Source organism: Crocodylus porosus, unplaced genomic scaffold, assembly GCF_001723895.1.
Source record: "Crocodylus porosus isolate Cpor-Errol unplaced genomic scaffold, CroPor_comp1, whole genome shotgun sequence".
NCBI lineage: Eukaryota > Metazoa > Chordata > Crocodylia > Crocodylidae > Crocodylus > Crocodylus porosus.
In genome coordinates, this window is record NW_017728931.1 from 44342650 (window position 1) to 44360954 (window position 18305).

Consider the following 18305-nt stretch of genomic DNA (forward strand, 5'->3'; position numbering starts at 1 on the left):
AAAAATAATTGAGCAATTCTTCTGTTGAAAAGAACTTGGACCACAACAGGTCAGAATGTTTATGACCCTATGGTTTTCTATTTGAAATCTCTGGGTTTTTCTTTTGAATCGTGTCAGGTGTTTGTACACCTAACAGGGCCTATACTCTCTGTTCCCCTGCAGTACCCTTACAAGAATCTCATGGCATCCTAGGATGCTGAATCAACCTGGCTGAGAATCATTGCCCCAGCTAAACCATTGCTGAATTAATATAATGCTGCCATTAATTTGAATGTATGAAATTTTGTGTTGTCCCTCTCTCATGACCAGGGATCCTAGTTTGCTCTGTTTTAAAAATAGAAATTCTATGATTTACTTCCCCGCCTCCCACACACATACCCCCTTGCAATCTCTGATTGAAAAAAACCCAAATGTGTGCGCGCGCGCGTGTGTGCGCGCGCGCGCACATATATATTGGGGCTTTGGAGGCACCTCATATCTGGGTTTATGGCACCATGAACATGAGAATTTGTTTAACATCTCAGATTATATTTTACAATAAAATTTGACTTCTAGTCTTAACCTACTGTAGGTCTAAAGCAATGGATATCAACCTTTTTAGACTGAAGGCACACTTCAGAAATGCTGGCTTTTAGCTTTCACTTGGTTTTTGACTATGGAAAAATAATAGAACAGTTCTTCCTTTGCAGAGGACTCAGAACAGCCAGAACAGGTCTGAATGTTTTTTGACACTTCAGATTCCTGTTTGAAATCTGGGTTTATCTTGTGAAATCATGTTTGCACACCTAACAGTGCTAATATTGTGTGGCATTCTTAAAAGCAGGGGCGTCAAACTCATCTGGCAGATGAGTGGTGCAGGTCCAGTCCATGGGCCAATTCACACCCACAGGCCTGCCCTGCATTCTAGATCCAGCATGTGCCCTGGAGCAGCCAGAATGGGCACTGTATGGCATGGTCCTGAGTTGGTTGGTCTGGTGTGATGCTGCCCATGGCAGCCACTCCAGGATGCATGCTGGAGGGGGGCTGTGTGCAGTGCACCCCACAGGCAGACCCATGGGCAGCATTAGGGGCCAGATGATAGGCCTGCAGGCCATGTCTTTGACATTCCCGCTTAGCACTCCAGGGTTGATTTAATCACTAATCTAAAAAGGTGGTGGTTGTTGTTATTAGAACAAGCATCATCACAAACATTACTAAATTTTAATTGTTTATCAAATCAATAAAGAAGAACAGTTTCTATTTACACTTGTAATTAATATAATAAATGTTCATAATCTGTGAAAAGCCATTTTGTTCCCACCACAAAACAGTCACATTTTATGACCAGTGTAATTATTGAACTCTTTTCATTTGGGAAAAACGAGCAAAGTAAAAATGCTGATCCTGTCAGAACAGAATTTTTGATGTATACTTTCCTGTTCTTGGAATACCCATTAGGAGTCTGTTTTATATTTTACCAGAATTTTGAATATTGTCCATATGCTTGACTTTATATACTGCTTTTAAACTTTTTCCATTTAAAGACATATTCCCATAAAAGTGCATGCTATAGTCTGCTAAATAAATTCTGTACTGTTATGTCCATTTTATTTTATCAGTAATTTCATTGTCTTTCAGAGTAGCATGAACACTAATACTGCATTATTGGTTTAATTGAAGCATCAGTATTATGCAGTTAAGGTTGTTTCATCTGAAATGAAATTTAAAATATCTTATTAAAGAATATTTGTTATCTAATCTAGTATACTCTTTAATACTAAACTCTCTTTACATAAAGTACTTTGATCATTTGATTTTTAATTGATGACCAATGGACTTGATACAAAAATGTACTTTGCTTTATTTTGCTGAAAGAGGTATTTTACATGCCAAAAGACATAAAAGTTTGTTTTCACATTGTGTTATCCATTATATTGAAATGCACAGTTGGGCCCGAGACCTGTAGGGAACACTGTGCATGGCTGTCCTTACTCATGCCAGTCAGACTACGGGAGGGTTTGGGGGGTTGTCCATGTATGGGATTAAGGTCCTATTGGATAAAAGTGTATATATTTTTTAAATCTATTAACTGGCCAAGTTAAATGTTTGTAAATCCTGCTACCAGATTGAATAAAATGTAGCAAATGTGAAAGTTCTAATACATTATACTTTATTATTTTTAAAACTGTTTTTATTAGGAAAGGTAGTGGTAGCCTGGACTTCTTTTAATGTTGCTTAGTACTTCTCATTGTAAGACCTATTTGCTGTTGGATGTCGCTTTGCCAGTCTTCAATAAATTGGACTGACATTTTCTGTGCCAGGTGTTTGTCTGGCTAAATGTCTGAACAGAACAAAGTCAATTAGGAGTTCTCCCCAGTTACTCTTTTTGCTGACAAAAAGAAGAGGAACCCAATCTATATTCACACTTAAAATGTCTCCAGCTATATTAAGACATCGTGGCCTATCTTGACTGGCTAAAACAGGTTGAAGCACATTCCATTCTAATGCATTTCACAAGATGTATCCCAGTCTTAAAGTTTTAAATTTGCCACCTGGAGTTAAATTTACATTTTTCTCAGCACTTGGTGTAGAGCAGGGGTGGTCAGCCTCCAGGCCAGATTGGGCTCATGGCACCATTTTCTCCAAGGGTCAAGAAATTCTGCAGGAGAGGAGCAGTGGCACCAATCCCCTACTGCCAAATCTTCTAATCTGTTGGGAATGCCAGGCCCTGAGCACTGGGTAGGATGCCTGAACCCAGCAGGGCTGGGCAGGGACAGAGATGGGTCCCTAGGTCTCAATCCATGTGGGGCAGGGAGAGGGTGGTGGCAGGCCCCAGGGCCTGATCTGGCCTACAAATGGCTCCACATCACTCATCTGGCTCACAGGGCCAAAAGGTTGAGCACCACTGATGTGAAGGGCTTCAGATCAGGTGCTCATTTTAGCAGAGCTGTCCTGCAGTTACTATTCCAGTAGACTCGAAGCACTCGCCTCTGAAAACATGAGTTACTGCTTGTGAATTACCAGAAGTTCAAGATGTGTGGCTGATGGTTTGGAAGAATAGTTACTTAAACCAGCTGAGTGTTTTTTTGGGATAGTCCATCCAGATCTATTGTAACCTGCTTTCCTTCTCTGCTACTAGAGTGTTCTTGCTTATCTGGATCCTGCTTTGGTGAAGAAACTGGATAAGTCATTCCAGCCACCCAGTCCTTAATGGTCTTAGCCAAAAAGTGCCAGAAGGCCCCAGTGGACACTGGTACTCAAAATATTCCAGCCTTATGTGCATGGGGCCCATACATGCTAAAATGAAATATATATTGAAAATACCTGAGATGCATTTATAAGAGCCACAATTATGGTGATGTAGGTAGTTACTATGTTGACTGCAGGTTACAATTTGATATACTTCTACAGACATATATGGATCTATTTAGTTCCTACGGAAGTGAGAGAAAAATCATGGGCCGCTTGTAGCGCTGTTTTTATGGCATGCCCCTCCCCTCTGCTTATTTGTGAAAAGGCTATATAATATCTTAATTTCAAACTAAATTGATTCTTGAATAACACCTTTTGCATTCTTCAAGTTTATGGCAGACAGGACTTAAGTGTGTTTTTTTTCCAAAAAAAAAATTATCTAAATACCCAAGGGGTAGATGCTTATTAAGTATTCATGCACTGGATGACTATGAAGTTCATTGAGTAATTGCCTGTATACATTCCTCTGTCGAGGTCCATGCATCCCACACACTTGAAATCAGATTTTTTTTCAAATAATAGTGTTTGTGATGATGCTTGTGCCAAGTGTATACTTATTTCCTGTAGCAAAGAATATAAAGTGCAAGGCAGCCCTAATCTATGCTTCTTTTATATGTCAGCAGCTGTGAAATAAAACCCTGCAGTAGTTTTGTTTCTCACTACTAGCTGGTTTTAGTTTAAAAGTGTAAAGTTTCTGATTCTATTGACATAGTTTGATTTGGTTAGAAAGGAATACCTTCCTGTTGTGGTGCTCAATCCAGGACCCCTGATGCAAAGGGCATTTTATGTACATAGATCAAAATGGTGGAGTCTAAATGGATAAGGGCTTAAATTTCGCTCGCGTCGTGATGTTCTCATGCCAATAGAAGATGGGCATGTTCACCGTTTCACTATACCTCCACAAGGGATATGCTCTAATGTATGCAAGATTAAGAATAAGATTCTGAGGGTTATGGAGGTAAAGCTAAAGCACTCTTTTCTGGGAAGTTCCATGCAAGCTGTCTGCAGAAAATTCTGTACGGCACCATTCATGCATGATCAATACCCAATGAACGCCGAACATGAGTCCACTCCCCTGCAGTTGAGTTTTTTGCCCTCGCTATTCCTATTGGAAAGCTGTTCCAGAAATTCACTGTTTTAATAGTTAATAAGTATTTTCTAATTTCCAGCTAAAATAATCTATACACTTTAAATTGTTCTCTTCGCCCTGCCCCCTGCCAATTTTATCCTTTTCTATTCTTTAGGTCCCCAATTTTTGTTTTTTTGTTTTTGACTAGTCTAATAATATCCCCCTTAAACTAAGTTGAGCCCAGAAGAACAAGTTTTCATTTTCTCTTGCATGATAGGCTCTCCATTCTCCTGTTTATCCTAAAGGTCCTTCTCTGCATTTGTTCCCGTTTTAATGTACCTTTTTTGTACAGCCACTGGGTTAAGCTTCAGCTGGAATACTGAGTACAATTTTGGCCACCCATGTTCAATGTCAGATATAGCTTTCAATGTACAAACTTCCAAGACATGCTTATATCATATTTGCTTTTTTCATGGTTGCATGAGATGCATGGTTTGTAGTCTATTTCTTGTTGAAGTAATTTCCCATGTTCTTCTTTTTTCTTTCTATCTGAGCCCCAAGTTTATAGTAGAAGTTTTATAAGCCCTACCTGTCATGTTGTATTGTTAAATACTATTACATTTCATCCCTTTCATGGTATCATAGTGCTTAGGGTTGGAAGGGACCTCAACAGATCATCGGGTCTGACCCCCTGCCCCAGGCAGGGATGGGTGCCGGGGTCATATCACCCCAGCCAAATATCTGTCCAGCCTCCTCTTGAAGACCTCCAAGGTAGAAGAGAGTACCACCTCACTTGGAAGCCCATTCCAGAGCCTGGCAGCCCTAACTGTAAAGTAATGTCTCCTGATGTCCAGCCTGAACCTTCTCTAATAATTTGTGGTCGTTATTCCTAGTAACCCCGGGTGGTGCCCGGGGGAACAGAGCCTTCTCCCGTTCTCTCTGGTCCCCGCCTGGAGAGTTTGTAAACAGCCACCAGATCCCCTCTCAGCCTTCTCTTGTGAAGGCTTTCAGGCCACTTAGCCTCTCTTCATATGGCCTGCCCCGCTGCTCCTTAACCATGCGAGTGGCCCTCCTCTGGACCCTCTCAATGCTAGCCACAGCCCTCTTGAAATGCGGTTCCCAGAACTGGACGCTGTACTCCAACTGTGGCCTGACCAGTGCTGCATAGTAGGGAAGGATCTCCTCCCTGGACCTTCTTGTAATGCATCTGTGGATACACAACAAGGTGCAGTTAGCCTTACTGACCGCTTTCTTGCATTGGAGGCTCATATTCATCCTGGAGTCAACAGTGAACCCATGTGGGTTGCCCCTGAGCATTACCTCCCCTGCTGGGCCCTTGCAGATGTGCTTCTTAATAATTTTCTCAAAGATCTTCTTAAGGACCGAGGTAAGACTGACTGGCCTATACTTGTCTGGGTCCTCCTTTCTCCCCTTCTTGTAAATGGGGACCACATTGGCCCTTTTCCAATCCTCTGGTACCTGGCCAATACTCCAGTCCTTAAGACCAGCCCGTTTTTGTTGTATGATCCTGATTCTTATTTGTGTTGCTGATTCTCCCCAACTTTGTCATCAGCAGAGTTCATTAGTGTGTTCCTACTTTTTTTGTGCCAATATTACTAATGAAAGTATTAAATAAAATCCGTCCTTGAAGAATTCCTTTAGTAACTCCTGTCAATCTCTCTAATTCCTTTTTTACTTCTCCATTAGCCCAGGGTTATCCAAGTTCTTAGCTGCCTGGGGCTGTACGAACAGGGGCTGCACACTGTGGGGATGATGACCCCCCTGAGCCACCGGCCTTCCCCTTGCTGCAAGCTCCCCTAGGACTGTGTGCATGTGGCTCCAACCCTCACCATTGTACCATGCATGTTGGTGCACCTTACAGTGCTGCACCACATGTCCCTTTCCCTCCCTTCCATTCCCCACTGCTATACAGTGTACAGTCTTTTGGCTGTGGGCTCCCCTGCTGCATCCCTCTGTAGTGGTGGGGGACAGGAAGTGAAAGCCAGAGAAATGAGGAAGACCCTGGGTGCAGCAGCAGCCAGAGCAGTGGCCATGGGGAACCCACAATGTAAGTTAGCTGCTTTCAAACTAAAATTAATTCCATCCTAGGTCTCTCATACCACAGTGATAACAAATGGACAATTCCAAAAGGAACTTAAGTGCCTGGCAATCTTGAGCTTCCTTCTGCTCTTCTGTGGCCTGGTGCTTCTTTGCCATAGCAGGTCAAAGTTGTTCTGAGGCCTCAGCAAGGGTCCTGGCCTTATGGAACTTGTAGCCACTCCCCTCTGAGTCACCTGACTCCCACTTCCTCCCCTTCCCCACCCCAGAACTGTGGGTCACAACTCTGATTGATTGTGTTTTCTGCACCTGGGGTCATTTTTATTAAAGGTCTCTCCACTCCTAACAGTCCCTCCAGGGGCCTGGAGCCAGCCTCTTTGGATCGCCTTCTTCAGAAATGGGATAGGGGCCCCATTCCACTTGTATTGCAACCGTTATGTTGACGATTGTGTAGCATCATAACTGTTTATATGGATTTCCCGTGATAGCAGTACGGTTGTTATGTTTATCTATACCTAGAGATTATCAAAGTGGGTGAAATAAGATTTAGCTACAAAAAATGGCACTGAATGGATTCAGGTTCACTCCACATTTGTGGCCTGTCTAGTGAATATCCTGATTTCTGAAAGATGCTGTGTGGCAGCATAGAGTTCAGTGTACACATTCACTTTTTTTTACTTGATGCCAGTTTCTAAGTCAAATGCAAACTGTAATACTGCAGTCTTGTGGTCCTCCCTCCAGAGGCCATAAGTTACCTTCTTCATGGCATTAGGACAACTGCTTGCTAATTACCCAGAGGTAAAATCAATGTGAGCTATTTCTAGGAAGAACTATTTTCATAAATAGTTTTTTGAGATGGTGTTTTCTCATAGATTCCAAGACCTACTTTATCTCCTGGTTGACAAGAGTCTTCTGGTTGATGAAGGAACTGAGTAAAGATTGTGACTGTCCCACTCATTTATTTATTTTATTATAGAAAGTGAGCATTGCAAAAAGGTGTGTCATAAGGATGTTGCTAATCAAAATAATCAGAATTTACATGCACAAGTCTCAAGCAGTCAAACTTGCACTTTTTACGTCCCAGATTGAGTAAAGGGATTCTGTTGGCAGTGGTCCTCTAATAAAGACAATGAAAAAATATATTGACATTTGGGGACAGATATGGGGGTGAAATATAACATTTTATCGTAATATTACCTTGGACATTAGCCATCTCCATCTCCTTATGCGTAAGTAAATATTATAATCAAAATAATTTTCCCAGCCATGGACTGGGTAGGGTGCACATTCTCAAATTATATCACTTTGGGTAGTTTAGGTTTTCTGTAATGTTTTAAATTAGTAAAAAAAAAAATGTAACTTGAGGTAGACTGAATACTTTGGGCAACATATTCCAGTCCTGAGTAAAACTGAATCTTGTAACATAGTTTTCTATTATACTGCAAGCTGGTGAAATGAAATAAACCATGGCACAGTATTTTAATACTAATCCACATACACATTAGATCCGCACTTTGCCTTGGCCTGTTTATATGAATTCTAGCTGAAGAATGAACAAACTTTTCCTTTCATTCCTCCAGCTAGAATTGTGTATATCTAATGGGGAACTGGAACTCTTTTCCTGGAAAGGAATAAGGAATAAGGGGAGAAAGAGATTAAATGAACTTTACTCCTTATAGCAAATAACCCCCAATGGCATTAGCTAGAGGCAAAAAACATACTGAATGTTTTTAATTTTTTTTCTTTAAAAAAAAAATCGAGTAATATAGTATCTTATATAGTACATAAATATTCGTGTTCAGGGAATTCAGGATAAATTGATCTCTATATAGCCACATTTTTTATTCCAAATTTATTTGAGCAGGGGACTGAACTAGATGAACGCCTGAGGTCCCTCACAACCCTAAGTGTCTATGAATCTGAGTAACTCAGATATTTTCATAAACTCAGGATTTCTGTAAACAGATGGGAGGGAACTAAACTCAAGAAGGCTGGTAGCTTCTGTTGGTTTCTTCACCTATTTGTCCATCGTATGAGCTTCAAGTTCGATACAGTAGTTTTGGAATAGACATTATTATGGTTACCACAGCACATTTCTCATTGGTAGCAAGCATTGCTTTTCCAGGTGTCAATTAAGCACTGCAAGACGCAGGCAATTTGGCTTATAGTTTCAGGAGACTTGGCTGGAACACCCAATATGTGCTTCTTTCTAAGACCGGATTTTTCTAGTAATGATCTGCTTTCACCTCCTGACAATTGCTCTGTATGATTTTTTTTTTTTTTTTTTCCCTTGACCTTTTCATTCTCCCATGATTAAATTTGACTGTGGTTTTTATAGCACTGATTCAACACCATCTAGTTTTCTTTTTATATTGCCTTTCTAAAATTGGATAGTCCCTGACCGGTGTGGAGACAGATGGTGACTTTACCTTTGGTTAAGTTCTAGCATTGTACTTAAATGTCTTCAAAGCAGATTTTTTTTGCCTTTGACTTGCTTGCAAATCTAATCTAAAAGATATACAAATTTTTTTATCTTGAATTTAGTGAGGTATAGCCTAAGTAGCTGGAGAAAAGCTATAGGAGACTCAGGGCTGCTTATTTATTTTGGAAATCTTGTTTGACCTCAGCAGTGTCTGACCCTGTTCTCTTCAGGCAGTTGAATATAAAACAGCTTATACAAGTCAGTTTTTATGCATCAAGGTAGTGCTTGTCCTCACCCTCTGCCGTTTCCTTTCCCTAGCTCCTTTTATTTGTTTAAAGTGTGAATCTGGCTTGGCTACGTTTCCCCTTGATGGAGGCACTCCCCTTCTGGACTTCAAAAACTCCTGTTAGGATTTATCAGCCCTTTTGGTTTGGCAGAGCTTTCTTTTAGGGACACTGCTTGGAGAGCATGCATCAAAGCTAAGAGATTATTTCCAGGGGGTATTGATAAATGTAGACTCCTTTTGAGGCTTTAAAAAAGATGATAATATATCTTGACAGCTCTTCTATAGAATTATTTTTCTAGTGTTTCAGATTTTGAATTCAATATACTAGAGGTACTTTTCCATGTGAAATTTTCTATGAAAATGAGAGGGGTTGTTAATCCATACATTGTCCAGAAAAGAGTGGCACTTGTCAGCCTATTGACAAAAGTCCTATAAGTAGAAGTTGGGAGCAGCCAAAAGGGAAAGGTGTAGACTTGATTAGGATGGCATTGTCCTGTGACATACATAGTCTTGTAGCACTCTTGGCTATCTTGTCTAGAACATCAGAGATGTTAGCTTTGTCTACACTGGAATTAGACGTGATTTAGTATGTGTGCAGTATGTGTAGGCCTATCCAGCATGTTCTGCTTGGCTACCAAGAGCAGCGAGGGTATAATAGGTTGTTTCAGTATTGGCAAGCTGCCTGAATAGGTTGTTAAAAGTGTGACAGAATGATTTCACTGCCATTGATAACCACTTTATTTAACTAAAGCTAAATCAAATATGCCTTCAAAAGCTGAAAGTAAAGCCTTTGATTATACTGTAGACATAGCCCACTGAAGAACAAATTAAACTTCAGTCATTGTTAGATTAAAGGCAAGGTGCAGAGTAGCATGTCCCTTTAAGGGACAAGGGCTTGGATCAGCTATCTCTTTTCTTCAGTTGAGAAATGCTCAGATGTTCCCTCTAACGGTCTGAGAGAAAAGATGGAGAGGGGCTGTGGGAAGAGGAAAGGCTCCTGCGCTAGACCCTGAAGCAGGGAACTGAAGCAAATTAACTTTTTTGAAGCAGTAGCTCTGGGTCTGCAAAGAAACTGCCTTGTCTATTCTGCTTAAGTTTTTTGTTTTTTTTTTAATGCTGATAATGAGACTGTTTCTTGAAGGACATTTGCATGTGGCAGTGAACTCTTCCTAAACGGCAGAAACAGGGCTGTTGTCTTACACCCAGGCATTTAGCTGCATACACAAGACAAAGACTATTGTAAGAGAAACCTGCACATTAACTGCTAGAGCCGCATTAAACAAGTCTAGGCCAGGAATAGCCAGAGTTACTCACTCTGGGAGCCATACCCAATCCCCGAAGTTCAAGAGCTGGAGGGGGAAGGAGGGCAGAGTTGCTGAGTGACCCAGGGTGGAGGTGACCCCTACCTGCACCGCCGAGCTGCTCTGGCTTTCCTCGTGGGGAGCATGCCCCGAGGTAAGCAGCACAGCTGCAGCCCCAGAGCCACTGTGGTGGAAATGTGAGCAGGGCTTCAGCCAATCTCTGGAAAACCTCAAGTACTGTGCCAGCAAGCCACATGCGGCTTGTGAGCCACAATTTAGCCACCGTGGGCCTAGGTATTACCCCAGAAAAAAAGGTGCTACCTTAAACTCTAGTCAAAAGGTGGAAGGTTGTAGAGGCAGAGAGAGTGGTGTTCAGTTTAAGCCAATATTATTGCCTAAGCAAAGTAAATTTACATGTTTATTGAAAGAGGAGTAAATTGTTTATAATGTGTCAGTTTTCACCTAATTGCATTTGCAGTTTTTTAACAAATTGACTGGAAATGTTTGTGTGTGTTTTATATTGGAAAGTAACGTATGTCTTATCAATTAATGGTTCATCTCTTCTAGAACCTTATTACACACTCATCATTTGTGAGCAAACTGTTAAGATGCGTCTTTAAAACAGATATTTTTTATCATAACTTTTAACTGTTAAGTTATTTCCTCTTCTAGATCACAGTATTACTAAAAGCTGAACTCATGATCTTCTGTCCCCTCCCCACCATCTTTAATTTTTTTTTCTGGTAAACCATTATGTTAAAGGACAATACTTATTACATACTGCTGTTTGATTTAAAAGATCAAAGCTATTTTCTGAACAGTTTTGATTAACTGTGAAGACTCTTGATGTTCAAAACTAATAAGTATACTAAAGCATTGCCAAGATTAATATGGAGATGACCCTATGCCTATTTTCAGAATTGCAGGGGGGCGAATTCTATCAACAGTCAAGATGCATTTGATAAAAAGCCGAAACAGCAGGGATCCTTTCTGTCAAGCAGCTGAGGAAGTTGTACATGATTTGGATTTAAGGATTAAAAATATTATCAATTCTCAGCATGAAGCCGCGACTGCTAACACCACTGGAATCAGTCCAGCCCGGGTAATAGGCCTCCTTTTGTTCTCCTATTATTTAGCTTTACAAGAAAGCAAAGGTCTTTTTGGTAACTTGAAATATAGTATAATCCTTTTCCAATTACACAGAATACTGTCATTTCCTGTGTAGTGTGGTTCTCTTTGACTTGTTGGAATTCTCTTAAGTACTTCTGAATTGGGAAACTGTTTTCAAAAAGTCGTTTTAACTTCAACTAAATTTCTCACATTAAAATATAAACAATTAAAATATATATAATCCTTCCCAAACAGCACTTTATAACTTTTATCTGCTAGTAATACAAATGCAATTAAACGGTAACTTACATTCTCAGATAAGCTATATTAAGATGTAGTTAAGGTTGAGAATGTATATCAATAATCCGGCATAAAATACATCCAGCATGTGGTCATTCTAGATCTGAGCACTGTAAATGTAGGAAATTCAAAACAGTTACATGCTTGGATTGATTTCAAGTGGCTGTTAAGAAATCAGACAAACTTTCCCATGCCGAAACGATTTCCTTGTAGTGGTATCAAGCAGAAATAATTTGATTATAACCGGGGATCCTGGTTTTCTCTGATTTTAAAAAAAAACAAACCCAAAGAACCCCAAGTTTCAGATTAAAAAAGTAACCCAAAATCCACATTTTTCCATGATTAAAATGAAAGACTGGTAATCTATAGATGTGTGTCTATATAGTGGTATTTCATTTTAAACACGGGAAAACGTGGATTTTGGCTTACTTTTTTTAAACCAAAAATTGGGGATTTTTTTTTATCAGAGAAAACCAGGATCCCTGATTAAAACTAGGCCTATTTACAACCACAAACTCCAAGTTTTAGGAATTCGCTGTCAAAAAATGTCTAAAGAAATAAAGTCTAGTGTATCATAAAGGACAGAGTTAAGGGTGCTTAGCAATCTCACCCGCTCTTTCCAAGCTTCAATGTATTTGTATTTAGTTATACAACTAAACTAAACTTTATTTCCATTCTTTTGTTTTAGTATAATTAAACCTCAATATAAACTACTCTTGTTTTATCCTCAAGTATAACTGTTACAAACCTTGTCTCCATAAGTGTATGTTTATCTGCAGGTTTTATTTTTGTATGTTCTCTGAACAGTGTCAGAATGCTACAATTTAGACATTTCTGTGGATTTGAAGATGTACACTTCAGTCTTATTTTTACTTTAAGGTTTTATATTTTATTAACAGACTTGCCAATATGGCCTGTTTATGTTGTGGTATTCTTTTAGAGGTCAAGGCAACCAGGGTATTTCAGGCAGGTAAGATAGCCAAAATTCTGGCCAGTTTACACACAGACTGGTTTACTAGGATAGCGCAAAGCAGTTAGACTATATATCCTGTTTTCCATCTGCTTTCACCTGTTTTCATTGCCTCCATACATCAGCTTACGTTTCCCTGTACCCCCTCCACTTTTCTTCGTTCCTATCATTCCCATTCCTTGTGCATATGCATTCTATTTTCCTCCACACACCCATGATTCCCTTTGCCTCTTCGTGTGCTTCAAATTTGAAAGTAAATATTTAGGAATAATGTCATTTTTCCTGTTTCTGGATAAATTTACCTCCTTCAGCAAAACTCGTAAAGAATTATATATTCAAAATGCCTGATGTTTCCTATTGTTCTTGCTGGTGTTGATGTCATAGCTGTGTCTGAATGATACCAGTCTCCTGGTTCCCTGTAGAAGAACAGTCTTGGAAGATGGTGGGTGCCCTTCCTATGTTGTTACAAAGTGGAGGATGAATGCTTGGTTTCCTTGAGAATAATGGGAAATAAATGCACTTCTCAAAATGGGCACCTGAGGGCAGCCTGTGACTTCAATAGTTTTAGAAACCAATGGGGTAGGGCAATTTTTTGTAGAACTTTGTGTAGAAGTACATTATTTTTAGCCTCTGTTGAAGGAGCAGTTTCATTGAAGAATAATTTTAAAGATTGCATGGCAAATTTCTATAAAAAACAAAACATTTTATTCTTAGTTTATTTATTTATTTTTTAAATGACCACTATAAAACTCTTATTTATAATGACATTTTTAACTTTTCAGAAAAATAATTCGAGAATCAGAGTAAGTGCTGTTTTGGAAAAGAGATTGCATATTTCATCTGTAAGAGGTTGAAACCTTTCAAGGCAAAAATTCAGATTAATCTTACCTATACAATTGAAACTGGTGCCTTAACAATGTAGTATGGGTTGGAAGGCTGTACATCACTCACTTCTGAATCAAATGTACCTGGAAACAGTTAATTTTTAAAAAAATAAATACAGTACAGGGTACTTTTAGCCTATGAATCTTTCCACTAGCTGGGTCTTAGAGATCCTTGTGCTGGAGCAAAATAATTATTCCATGGATCAGTTACTTTCTCTATGCTAAAACCTACATTGACTAATGGGAATTGTCATAATTTCCTGCCTGAGAAATCCATTTTTCTGGCTAAAATATGCTTTGTTGTGGTTTGGATTGACGGATGGGAATTGGAATAGCAGAAGTCATTACTGAGAGCTATTTAATTGATATTTTTAAGGATAGGGAGAAGTGGATTGACACATAACGGACTCTGCTTTAACAAGCATTGAGGTGGGGACTGTTTTTGTTTTGTTTTTTTTAAACTGTTTAGAAAGTGCCTAATGAATATTTTTTTAGTCTGTGCATGGCTGTCATCAAGAGAGCACCTTTCTCCATCAAAATAAAATTCTGTCATGTTACAACATGGTACAGTATGAAAGTCATGATATGGTAACGTAATAATTACATTGGTTGAGAATAAACTATGGAAATTAAATGGTACTAAAATAGGACAATTCTGTAAAACTGTAACAGCCTTAGTTATTAAGAGATTATAACTTATAGTAAATGACTGTTACTATGGTTTCTTGAAGGCTAAATACACTAACTGGTAGAATTAAGTAGAGGGAGACTGGAAATTGTTCTTTTAAAAGAGGTTTAAAAATAATTGATTCTATAAACTCTGCTTATTACTTGTTCTAACTCTCAAAGCAAATTAACTGCAGCTCAGATAAACAAGAAGTCCTGTCTTTTAAAAAAGGCTACCATATATTATGCTTCTGTGCAAGAATATTACTTTTTTGAAGTAGCAAATCTGCAAATCTTGCAGTCCTGTAGTACCTATGAAGTTCAGCATCTGTACTGTTTAACTACAGAACTGAGTACTTCCAGATGTGCTTTGTTTTTGTCTTTGAGGACTTCTCTATTCTTAGGGAAATTTGTGAGGGATTCATTATCTTTGAACCTAGAGATTATTATGCCAAATTATCCCTCTGACATTTTTACCCAACCTTTATCAGTTTTTTAGATTTGTGAAGGTGGTTGGTATTAACTTGTAAGAGGGCATGGTGGACTTCTTCAGAATCTACTTGTGTATTGAGTGCCACAGGACATGCAAGAGGAAAATATTATTTTTCTTTAAATGTGAATTTCTGTAGTGTAGTGCTGTAGGGAAGGAACTTCTAAATGTTACGTCCTGATGTTTAGGCTAGATATATTAAGTTCATGCCTCCAGCTGGCAATGAGCTAGATGACATTACTTGCTTGGGGTAAAGAAGGAACTCTCTTATGAACAAGTTACTCCATAATTGCTGAGAGATTTTTTTTTTTTTTACCTTCCTCTGAAATATCTGGTACAGGACGCTCTTGGTGATGGCCCATTAAAACAGAAAAACTTCTAAACCTTTCTATTTCATGTGCTTATTTTATACTTACTTTTCTATAATAATTTTATTTCCCTTTAGCCAAAATTACATGCCATAAATCATGGCACGGCATACTGTGGCAGAGATACTGTGAAGGCCTTACTAGTTCTTTTGGATGAAGAAGCTGTCAATCCTCCTACTAAAAACAAAGCAGAATTATTATATGATGATGAAAGTTTAACTTCATTTGGAATCACCTCTGTTTTGACACTGTTCAGGTCAGTGCTGAAAGATTCTTAAAATGAAGCTTGTAGTAATTTGTCCCTAGAACAAGAATAATATTCTTGAACAAAACAAAGTACTTAGCAGTGGTGTATTCCATGGGATGGTAGAGAAAATTATTTTTCCCAATATCCAACCTAAACTTCCCTTTCTGTTGCAACTTTAGACCATTGGTCATTGTTTTGTCATCTGTCACTGAGAACAGTCTAGCTTAGGGATAGGCAAACCCCGGCACACTTGCCAATTAGTGGCATGCGGAGACGTTTTCCTCAGCATGCCAGGAGGTGTGCGAGGAAATTGTTTAAAAACTAAATAAATTGTTTTTAAGTTGCTGCTTCAGGCTCTCTGGAGCAGCCACATGTCCCAGCACTGTCGCAGGCACCAGGGGTGGAGTCAGGAGAACACAGGCAGGGATGCCATATGTGTTCTGCTAACCTGTGCCCTGTCCCCAGGCTGCGCCCTCCAGCCCAGCCCCTGGAGGGGAGCTGCAGGTGAGTAAGGCTGGGGCCCAGGCAGGTGCTGTGGAGGGCCACTGCTGGTGGCTCCCAGCTGGCTTGGCCCCAAGTGTTATCCACAGTGGCTGTTCCCAGAGCCCAGGGGCTCCTGCGGCTGGATCTCTGCACCAGGGGCAGCTCTGCCCTGCTCATGCTGTGCCTGGGATGCAGGGTGGCCGAGCTGGGAGCCTCCTGAGCCTGGTATCCTGCCCCGGCCAGGTGGCATCCCCTTGTGGGCAAGTCAGCTGCAGCCAATCCCTGCAGAGCTGTGCAGGCTGGGGCAGGCCCTACATCGAGTACTGCTGAGTGCCCCCACCTGCCCGCTGTGGCCCGAGTCTGTGGAGCCCCGGGGTAGTACCCACTTATCACCCAGCTCCCAGTCTCCTCCAGCTGTCACCTTTGCAATGGCCCAGCCAGGATGGCCTCCCTATGGTGCGTCCCTCCACACCTGCTTCTTCCCATACCGCCTAGACCCTGCCCCAAATGCCTGGCCCCGGTACTGGACACCCTGGTTCTTTCCCCACCCAGGTGGGATGGGATGTCTGTCTGCCGCAGCCCCAGCCGGGCCCTCCTTTCCAGCCCTGGGCCTGGGCTTCCCCCAGTCTGGGACTGCTGGGGAGGGTCTGAGCATCTGAGCCCTGACAGCTGCTTCTGTGGTATCACTGCCTCTGTCCTCCAGACTGCCCTGGACCAGCAGGCCTGAGCCACAGCTGGTAGCAGTGGAGATGTGGGTGGTGAGGGACATACCATCTTTCTCGCTTTCCTTTTTTTCTCTCTTTCTTTCTCTCTCTCCTCATTTTCTTTCTCTCCTTTTTCTCTTTTTTCTCTCCTTTTTCCCTCTCTTCTCTTTTTATCTTCTCTCTCTCTCTTCCTTTTTTCTTTCTCTTCTTTCTCTCCCCTCTTTCTTCTCTTTTTTTTTCTCTGTCTCCTTTCTCTCTCTGTCACCAAGTTTAGAATTTTTAGAAAACCTGGTATTTACTGTGTAAAAACAAAACAAAACAACCAAAAAAAATTTACAATTATTAATTATGTTAATATGCAGTACATCCTGCCATGTCTGTGTCATGTCTAACCCTCTCTGCCCCCCCCTCCAGTTTTGTTTTTCTGGCATGCCAGCACTCTGACATCTTACAAAGTAGAAATTGCAGTTTTTTCAGCACTCGGGCAAAAAAAGTTGCCTACCCCTGGTCTATCTCCATCTTCTTTGGAATCACCCTTCAGGTACTTGAAGGCTACTATTAAATCCCCTTTTAGTCTTCTCTTCTCTAAACTAAATAAACCCGGTTCCCTCAGCCTCTCAGAAGTCATCTGCCTGAGCCCTAGAACCGTTTTCATTGTTCTCCACTGAACTCTCTCCAACTTGTCCACATACTTTCTATAGTGTGTGTGGGGGCGGGCCGGGAACTGGACACAGTACTCCAGATATGGCCTCACCAGTGCAGAATACAGCGGAATAATTACTTCCCTTTATCTGCTGGTAGTGCTTCTATCCCAGTATGTCCAGTATGCTTTTGGCTTTCTTGGCAACAAAGGCACACTGCTGACTCGTATCCATCTTCTTGTCCACTGTAACCCTCAGGCCCTTTTCTGCAGAGCTACTGCCCAGCCAGTCAGCCCCCAGCCTGTACTCATGCATGGGATTGTTCAATCCTAAGTGCAGAACTTTTCACTTGTTCTTGTTGAAGCTCATGAGATTGGAGGATTGGGCACCAAGCAATTTGTCTAGGTCACTCTGAATCTTAGTCCTTCCCTCCAGTGTATATACTTGCACCCCACAGCTTGGTGTCATCCATGAACCTGCCGAGGGTGCAATCCATAGCATCTTCCAGATTGCTAATGAAGATATTGCACAAAACTGGCCCCAGGACTGACTCCTGGGGCACTTCACTTGATACTGGGTGCCAGCTAAACATTGAGCCATTGATTACTACCAACTGAGCCTGACAATCCAGCCAGTTTTATGTCTGCCTTAACAGTCCATTCATCCAACCCATACTTCCTCAGCTTGCTTGCAAGAATGCTGTGGGAGATGGTAAGTCTTGTTAAAATCAAGGTATGCTATGTCCACTGCTCTTCCCACATCCACAGAGCCAGTCTTCTTGTGATAGAAGTCAGTCAGGTTGGTCAGGTATGACTTAGCCTTGGTGAATCCATGCTGACTGTTCCTAATAACCTTCTTCTCCTCTAAGTGTTTAGAAATGGATTTTTTGAGGACCTGATCCATGATTTTTCCAGGGACTGAGATGAGGCTGATTGGTCTGTAGTTCCCTGGATTTTCTTTCTTCCCTTTCTTAAAGATGGGCACTATATTTGCCCTTTTCTAATTGTCTGCGATCTCTCCTGATTGCCACATGTTTTCAGAGATAATGGCCAGTGGCTCTGCAATCACATCAGCT

General features: G+C 40.7%; 1 protein-coding gene across 3 annotated transcripts in view; it reads left to right on the forward strand.

Annotated features, from left to right (window-relative positions):
- The window catches only part of PARPBP (PARP1 binding protein), a 59159-nt gene that overhangs the window by 29801 nt on the left and 11053 nt on the right, over positions 1-18305 (forward strand). For all 3 annotated transcript variants that reach the window (XM_019544747.1, XM_019544748.1, XM_019544746.1), the window contains 2 exons: positions 11286-11469; positions 15233-15411. In XM_019544747.1, the coding sequence (XP_019400292.1) occupies positions 11286-11469; positions 15233-15411 (363 nt within the window). The remainder of the gene's footprint in view (positions 1-11285; positions 11470-15232; positions 15412-18305) is intronic.